Source organism: Cenococcum geophilum (genome assembly GCF_001692895.1).
Source record: "Cenococcum geophilum 1.58 unplaced genomic scaffold K441scaffold_49, whole genome shotgun sequence".
NCBI classification, from domain to species: Eukaryota; Fungi; Ascomycota; class Dothideomycetes; order Gloniales; family Gloniaceae; genus Cenococcum; species Cenococcum geophilum.
The window spans coordinates 1,157,818-1,167,489 of NW_027137607.1; the positions used below are offsets into that span (position 1 = coordinate 1,157,818).

General features: G+C 40.3%; 1 protein-coding gene across 1 annotated transcript; it reads left to right on the forward strand.

Annotated features, from left to right (window-relative positions):
- The first annotated feature begins 67 nt into the window (after positions 1-67).
- On the forward strand, positions 68-1,926 carry K441DRAFT_666668 (ClpP/crotonase). Its single transcript, XM_067649698.1, has 4 exons — positions 68-289; positions 343-507; positions 557-966; positions 1,019-1,926. Exons 1-4 carry the CDS (start codon positions 239-241, stop codon positions 1,794-1,796), a joined length of 1,404 nt encoding a protein of 467 aa, XP_067499714.1. The 5' UTR covers positions 68-238; the 3' UTR covers positions 1,797-1,926.
- Positions 1,927-9,672: the final 7,746 nt, after the last annotated feature.

Here is a 9,672-nt window from a genome sequence, read left to right on the forward strand (position 1 = left end):
CTCCCCTTAGGTGCATGCTTGTGCCCAATTGTTTTGCTCCAAAACATCCAAGGAACCTCCAAACCACCTCCGCAACTATCCCCGGCAATATACCCGTGGTTCGGCAGCATTCAAAAGCTTTGCGTCACATTTCTTTCTATCACAGGCGTGCAACTTTGTAGCATTAATGTCTCTCCGCACATATGTAAGAAGAGCAGCAACACCGTTGAGCTGGCACTCGCGGATGACTTCGGCGATAATGCCTCTAAAAGCGAAGATATCGCACCCCACCCTTGCAGGCAGTCAAAGGGTCAGTAGAGCTTCATTTGAAGATTTGCACTTCTACTAATGACATTCTCGCAGTACTCCACATCAACAGAAAGCCTCCTTAAAGAGCAGCCCGGAGACGATCCTGATGATGTCCTCTTCAACAGCATCTACGGCGTACGAAGTATTGAGCTGAACAGGCCGAAGAAGCTAAATTCACTGAATGGATCGATGGCGCGGAAGATAATACCTCGACTCCAAGTGCACCAGGCTCTCCAAAATCGCTGAGAACTGTCGCTAATGATATTAGGAATGGCAAAAATCTCAAATCGCAAATGTTGTCGTAATAAAAGGCGCCGGGCGAGCTCTCTGTGCTGGCGGGGATGTCGCGGCCCTGGCCAATTGGAATATGGAGGGTCCTAAAGGACAGCAAAGGTCGGCGGATTACTTTGGCCTTGAATACAAGCTCGATCATCTCATCGCAACATACCAGAAACCATACGTTGCGTTGATGGACGGGATTACAATGGGCGGAGGTGTCGGACTAAGCGTACACGCGCCATTCAGGATAGCTACAGAGAATACACTATTTGCTATGCCAGAAACAACAATTGGCTTTTTCCCAGATGTGGGAGCTAGCTTCTTCCTACCGCGGATGGAGGGCCAGTTAGGAACATACCTGGCTCTGACAAGTGAGCAGCTCAAAGGCGTTGACGTTTTGTAAGTGCACCAACCACAGCTTGCCCCCCTGAGCTAATTCATTATATTTCAGCTATCATGGAATTGCGACACATTACATCCACTCTTCATCATTGCCCGATCTTGAAGCTCGTCTCGCTGAACTCACATTCCCAGACTACATGGAGCTTGATGCGAGACACCACATAGTCAATACTACAATTGAGGAATTCGTCACAGGTCTTCCAGCCGAACGGCCTGCCATTTCCGGAAAGCTTCGTGAAACCGTCGACAGCTGCTTCTCGGAAGAACGCAAATCTATCCAAGATATCATGGACGCGTTGAAGGCAGTGGAGGAGCAGGGCGACCCCGAACTCAAAACTTGGGCTGCCAGGACCGCGGACACGATCTATCAACGTTCCCCAACCTCTGTCCTCGTAACTCTGCAACAGATGCGCATCGGTCGGCAGTGGAATATTGCGGAAGCCTTCCAACATGAATACAACATTGCTACTAAATTCATGGCACATCACGATTTTGTCGAAGGCGTGACGGCCCGACTTGTACGGCGAGAAAAGGCAAGGCCCAACTGGCAGCCGAATACCTTTGAAGAAGTTTCGGCGCAAAACGTTGCACAATTTTTCCGCGACCCGCCAAATCTCTCCTTACTCAACTTCGCCGAAGCAGCTCAGTATAAGGATTACCCTCATGCGTGGATTAGCTTGCCTCGGGAACAGGAAGTTGAGAAAGTCATTCGCCAAGGAAAGTATAAGACTCCTGGGGAGATCATCGAGCATTTTGTTGAAGTAAGGGAAGGGAAGCAGGGTGTCAGGCAGAAAGTGGCTGAGATCCTAGAGAGAAAAGCGAAATAGGCATATTAAGCGGTTTTCGGGAACTTTGGAGATCACGATCGGTGTTAAGATCCGCAATATAGAGGATCATGCATATACGACCACTTGTAAGATATTCGCGAATAGACATAGCCTGTTGTGGATCCGGCCAATGAGAACGTCTGATTGACTGGCCATGTGTAATTACCTACGTTACAGCACTACAACAAAGCTTTATATGCCACGAATCACCAAATCTAAATCTAGGTCCGAAAATGTCTGTTAGAGAGTCCATTAAAGCTATATTTTAGTTTTAAGCCCACTGGCTATGCACCGGTTCCCGATCTCACCTTACTTCCCAAGCAAACCACCATCAACAATACTCGTCCAGGTGACAAAGTCGCTCGCAGAGCTAGCGAGAAAGATGACCTCTTAGGTCTTGGGGCTCACCCCACCTCGCAGCTGATGTCCGTCCGATAATATAATCATTGTGCTCCTTTACTTTGGATTAGTGGAATATTGTTCTGTCAGGGTGTCTTCATGCCAGGGTCAGCTCTCAGGTCAAGATACCGCCACTTTTCCAAACTCGTCCGTCCCAATCTCCGTTCGCAGCCAGCATGACCTACCCAGGGCAAATCGCGTTAACGCAAATACACCTCCTGCCTACTCGTTACTGGACGCTTTCGTCGCCTGCAACACGCCTCCTTTACTCGCCGCATACGGCGCTATATCCGTATTTGCGATGAAGCTGATGATACCCATATTAATGACCTTCCCCTTCCTCCCTAACCCCGGCAGCCGCTTCCCTACCTCCTGACATGCCACAATGTCGCCTTCAGGTCAACGTCCAGCACGAAATCAATAGCCTCGTCGCCCAGCGCGCCCACGCCGCTGGATCCCGGCGCTATTGAGCAGGATGTCCGGGACGGTGCTGTCGGCCCAAATACGCTGGAAAGTGGAGCGTAGGGCCGGTGAGGACGCGATGTCGCATTCCTAGGCGGTGAAAGAGCGGTTGACGTTGCGGACACCGGTAGCCAGTGAGTCGGCCGACGGATCTGAGGGCGGCTGGTTCTTTAGGAATGCACGGAGGCCATTTATTTATACTGCCCGTATAGTAGAAAAAGACCTCTCTTACGAATAGTAATAACACTCCCACTTTAGAACTGTCCACACCGGCTCTATAAGTAAATTATAATATATATTAGAAGAGCTACGCTAAATGGTAAAATATGCTTTAATATAGACGGACTTATAAGTTCGGCTTTATGCTACAACTTTTTTTATTTCTAATACCTCTAGATATATTAAATTTAAAATTTAATGGCTTAAATGCGCTAAAGACTTTTTATAAGTGGAAAATCTTAATAGGTACCTATAAGGGCGCGAAGAGACTTCGGGGAAGATTCAAAGAAACGATATAAATTCTATCTAAATCTAAGGGTATATAGCTCTCGCTAAGAACAAGACGTTGCGTAAAGAAGAGAAAGGAGNAACAAGAGAATCATATAATTAAATAGTCAGGAGCTTAGTGGTCGATGCGTGCGCACGTGCGCACGCGGTCTTCAACGGACTTCGGTAGAATTCGTTTAATCTAGCAGAATTTAGCCAAAGCGTCGGAATTCATCTATCGAGTGTTTTACCGAGATATTCCTACTATAACTAGGTTAGTCCTATTATAGTACCCCCCCTTTTAGCCAAAGGTCCAAATAATTCAATTTTAGTTAAGACTTATAACTTATCGCGTATTATATTTTTGCGTTAGGTAGTAGTATAGGGTTTTACTAGTTCTAATTATTAAGTAGGCTAATTAGGATTTTCTATACCTAGTGTGAGAGATCGCTATTAGCTTAGTTAAGGCGATAAGCCAAATTAATATCTTTATAGTAGGTCTTAGTAAGGTAAATCTAACTAATTAGATAACTTTAACCGCTAGTTAAAGTTCCTTAATATTTTATATATTATATAACCGTATTATAAACGTTATAATATATTTTAAGTTCTTATTATTATTTTTTATATATTTATATTAGGTAGTAATTATTTACCTTTATATTATATTTATTTAGCTAAAGTAGGTTATAAAAAATAGTCCTTATAGAATTCTTTTACTAAGGATAGCGCGTTAGCCTTAATCTAGTTATAGATTTCCTAGGTTTATATTTTATATCCTTTTTACTTAATAAAAAGTTTAAATTATTTATATTGTGTTTTCTATTATATATTATTAATTAAGTTAATAAAGTAAAAACTATTACCGTTATTAATAATTATAAGAGGTAGTAGTGGCACTTTATAAGTTATAGGTTTACCTTTTAAGGGTTATAGTAAGTTTACGTAAAACGTTAGATATATTTTTATTTTAGTTAATAATTTAAGCTTATAAGTGTATAGGCTTAGTTTTTTTTAAATTTAGTATAGGCCCGTAAACTTCTAGTCTAGTTTCTTTAAGGGTTATTGTTGGTTACATAAGGTAATATCACGTAGCTACGGTTCGTAGATAGTATGATAATAATTATTATCCTTAAATGAGGGAGGGCGAGGAGCTTAAGGCTCCTCACCACGCTACTGCCGCGGCGACACATAACGGCAACTTGCCGCACGTAACGGCAATTTGCTATACGTAATAGCAATTTACCTTATATAGTAACCACTTACCTTTATTTCTAACACTAGCAACTCTTCTTTTATAGTTGCTATCTATATATATATATATACCGCTTAACTAGCGTAATAAATATTAATCCTCCTTACTTACTATTGCTATTATAATATAAGTTTCACTATCCCTAAAATTTACCTCTTAGCACGTAGTGCTTTCTTACTTAGGAGTTATGGGTAGATATCTTATTAGGGCCGCTAAGGCGCTAATAGTAAGCGAGCTAATAGCGATTTTCTATCTTAGGGATAGAAAATCCTAATTAGCTAGTTTAAGTTAGGGTCTACAGAATATTATACTCCTACTCTTTTTTAACCTAATCTTTAACTTATATATATAGAGTATTTATATTAATAAACGTCTCTAGTGCCTTATTTAGGTTCGCCTTTATATATTATATCTACCAGGTTATCTTAGCTATTAATTTATTAAATCTTAAAGAGTTCTTAATACTTATAGGATTACTAAAGTACTATAATATTAATTATAAGGCGCTTCTTCTTTATAGTACTAAGCTTAATTAAATACTTATAGAGGGAATATAAGTCGGTATATATAATTATAGGGATAACGAGAAGTTTGAGTTAATCTATAATTATCTTTAGGGTAGTTCTAATTGTAATTGCTATATTAACTCCGCTAACTATTCTATATATCTCTAACGCTAAAACGCTTTAAGTAATACGCTTACTCTTAGTTAAGCTTTGATAAATAAAATTGCTATAGATTATAAAGTTATTCTTCTTAGTGGATTCGTTTATAATAATAATCTTATATCCTAACTAGAAGCTAAAGTCTTTATTATTTATAAACAATTTATTAACAAATATAAAGAGCTTAGTAGTGGGAAGATTAATAGGTACGTAGAGTAGTCCCTAATTAAGATGGTTTATTTACTAGGAAAGACGCTTATTTAGGGCAAGAATATTATCCTTAGTAGGTTCCTAGTATTAAGCGGCAATAGAGAGATTAAATAAAGCCTTAGGTTAACAGATAAAAGTAATATAAGCTTTATAAGCACGTTACTCTATATATTCTTACTTTAGAGAATTAACATTAATAATATTAATCCTTTTACCTTAACCCTTCTAGCGCAAAGCAATGGAATCCTTATTTAGGGAGAGGATACATCTATTAAAGAGTAATAGTATTATTAAATTAAGCTTTTCTTTTAACTTTACTATAAGATTTACCTTTACTAGCTTATCTTCTTTAAGAGCTAAAAATTGGTTGTCTCCTAAGATAATTATATTATTAGTTTATATACTAATAATTCTAAATAGAGTTCCTATAGTTATAATAAGGAAGTAGGGATTAAATGTAGATATAGTTATTAAAAGCTTCTCTTTATAGTACTTATTATAGGTAGCTTACTAATAAGTTCCTATCTCTACGATTCCGTATAATAGCTTAAGCATAACTATAATCGTATCTTTAGGATATTAGTAGCGAATTTACTCTAAAAGGTACGCTAATATTAAGTACTAAAGGTACATCTTTAATTAGGTATAGGCCTAAGTAATATCTTATAAATAGACCGCTATTTTATTCTTTATTAAGGAGGGAGCTAATATAATAATAACGCCCGCGAAGCCCTACTGCACGCGTCCACGTCGCCGCGGGTGGAAACATCATCAGGAAATCGTTCCTTTTGATGGCCAAGTGCAGAGGCGATGGTAGAGAGCCGTCGCAGCGCGTGCAGCGCGCTGTCGCTGCGGTTCTGTGGTGTTGAGCTCGCGACGCGAACGCATCGCCCTTAACAACACCAGGAGCCTTACTGCCTCCGCTTGAGGCTCCTGCTCTACCACCTAGGGAGGCCTATTAAGGGAAACTAGGATACGAAAACCACCTAATATACAACTACCTGGCTCGTAGCCAGGCCCGAAACTAGCCTTATTATAGCCAGTCAACGTAGACGCGTCCTAGTCATATAACAGGATACCCTTGGGCTTGCACTAGCTCTAAGATTACGAAGGAATACGGCAAGGGCGTAGGGAACCTCTTTTTATAAGAACTTGTTAAGGTTAATGTGTCGCAGATACCTTATACGAAACTTATTAAGGCCCTAAGGCCACCACAAAGAACTTGTTAAGGCCCTACCTAGAGAACTTATTAAGGCCCCCCTATAAGGGCCTATCTAGTATCCGACACCCAGGTGACTTAGAAGAGGGTCTTAATAGGCGTAGTGCGCGCGACCTAGATAGAGACGCGACAGCAATATAATAGCGACGCGACGGCGACCAGATAGCTTAACGAGGTGGAAACACAGATAAAGCTCTAGGTAGCGGAAACACAGGCCAGCTTTAACGGCCCTATAGCGTTCAACCTACGGTCGCAGGTAACTTATAGGAGGGTCTTAATAGGCGTGGTGTACGCAACCTAATGTATATATAAGGCGACTTATAGGAGGGTCTTAATAGGTGTGGTGTATATAACCTAATATATATATATAGGGGAGGCTATAGGGGAAATATAGGCTAGTTAGACGAGGTTGTAATAGTTAGAGATATAAGCCAGCTTATAAGAAGGGGGGATATAAGCTTAGTTAGTAAGAGAGGGGGGAGTAGGTTGCCCGGCACGGGACCTATTCTATAGCCCCCTCCTATAAGATACGGTCGGCCTATTATAAGGAAACTCTTATAGGCAACACGAAACGGGAACTGGCAGTAGTATAGGGTATAGCGCCCCTATACTACTACAGCCTCCTATAGGGCGTAGTGCGTAGTAGCCACTGCTAGCTCTAGGGACCTTACCCCTTAGCTAGGCTCTAACCCCTAGTGCACCTAGTAGGTAGGTAGGATTACGTCCTAGCTAGAGAGACTACTACGTAACTTAAAAGAACGGATACGCGTATTAGTGTACTAATAGATAGGACTGCTCGCTAGGGCAGTACGCTAGTAAGGTACGCTTAAGGAGTAAATAGAAGTTACTTAGGCGGGGAAGGCTTTTTAGCTAGGCCTTAACCGTAAAAGGTACCTAAGGCTTCCATATTACAGGATATAGCTACAACGCCCTTATAGGATTACGTTAGTAGGCGCGTAAGATAGGAGTTATAACCCCTGTAAATGGCAGCTTAAGCCTATACTGGCGGAAATAATAATAAGAGGTATAAAACTAGAGGCTATAGAAGGCTTTTAAGCTATGCAAAAGCGTACTAACTCTAGAAGGAGACTCTTATATAGACTACTAGGGGGTAGACTAGTACTTAGGTTAATCCTATTATAAGATACCTAAGAGAACTAGTGAAATTCCCCGTGTTATTAGTGGTAGCAGCTAACTGCTTATAGAAAGCCCTAAGCCCTAGGGCTTAGTAAGGGAAAGCTACTCGAAAACTAAGGTAGAGGCCTAAATAAGTAGGTATATTAAACTCTACTATATAACTACTTAACCTAGGAAATTACTAATAGGCTAGCAGCTATACCTTAAGTATCGCTAAAGGACATCTAGAGAATTATAAGTAATTGCCTAAAAGAATACTACCTAAAGGCCTAACCTAGCAAACACGCCTATCGCGAATAGTCGCTAGAGGCGGCCTAGCTACTCATAGGCGCTAGAAGGGTAAGGCGACAGTATAGCGTAATAGGCGAAGCTTACTACTAATAGAGCTTTAAGGCCCTTAAAAATAGGCTTAAGAAGACAATTTAGAAAGAGGGCAGAAACAACTAGCGCCGATTTTTCAAAGAAATTACCTCAGACCCTACTAAACCATATAATAAGGGACTATATTATATATTAAAGTGGAGTAAGCAAGCCGCTGAAGAGACGCTAGGGGACCCCTACCTACCCGCACTACGCCGGTTAGAATAGGACTAGTACACAAATAATAACGAGAAAAAAAATTAAAATACTAGCAGAAAGGTTCTTCCCTAGCGTAGGCTAAGCGGACCTATAGAATATTAGTAGCTAATCTCTTCCCGTACCTATTAAAATAAGTTATATAATATTAATAAAAGAAATAAAGGACGCTATATAAAAGCTCCCTACCGGTAAAGCGCTAGGGCTAGATAAGATCCTAAATAAGGCAATTAAGGCTATAGTAGAAGCGATAGTAATACTACTCACCGACGCTGTAACCGCCTGTCTTTAGGGAGATGAACTACCTAAAGGCTTTAAAGCAACAACTACGGTTATCTTACGAAAGGTAAAGAAAAAAGACTATTCCCTTTTAGGAAGCTACCGCCCGATCGCCCTAGAAAATACCCTAGGAAAGCTCCTAGAAAAGATAGTTATAGAACGTATATAAGAAGCGGCAAAAGCATAGGAGCTACTACTGTGGACATAAATAGGCGTAAGAAAAAAACGATTAACCCTCTTAGCCCTCTCCCTAATTACCTCTAGCGTCTAAGTAGCATGGCAAGCTTACCTAGGATGCACTATATCTATGCTAAGCCTAGACCTAAGCGGAGCCTTCGATAATATATTATATAAAAGACTCCTATAGATCCTAAAAAACAAAGGCCTACTAAACTGGATAATTAAGTTCGTCTATACCTTCCTAATAGGGCATACTATAAAAATTATAATTAAGGGATACAAAAGCGAATTAATACTAACACCCACAGGCATTCTATAGGGATCACCCCTTTTACTAATCCTATTCCTCTTCTTTATATCCAAACTACTAGAGACATTTAACAATAGTAAGGATATAATAGCCCTTAGATTCGTTAACGATATAAACCTAATTATATAGGGAAATATAGTAGCAGAAAACTGTACTAGGCTAAACTAGGCATATAATAGGTGCATTATATAGGCAAAACGACACGGCGCTAAATTTGTACTAGATAAATACCAGCTTATCTACTTTATAAGGAAAAAAAGGGCAAGTAGCGATTTAGCCTTAATAGTAAATATCTAGGGCTGCGAAGCAAAACTAGAAGCTACCCTTAAGATCCTAGGGGTCTATGTAGACTCTAAACTAAACTAGAACGAGTATATCGCATAGGCGACTTATAGGGGAGTAGCTGCATTCTTGGCAGCATTATAAATTACCACCTTAATATAGGGACCCTTATTTAGACTTATACGCCTACTATACACAGCAGTCGTAAGGCCAATAATGCTATACGGCTCCTAGGTCTGGGGCCTAGAACTAAGCAATAAGGTGTAAGTAAAGAGCGCCCTAGTGCTACTAGCTAAGCTATAAAATAAGTGCCTATATAGAACTATAGGGGTATATAGGAAAACACTACGCGCTATACTTAAACGTAAAGTGGTAGTTCTACCACTAGACGTATATATCGATATAACTATAATATA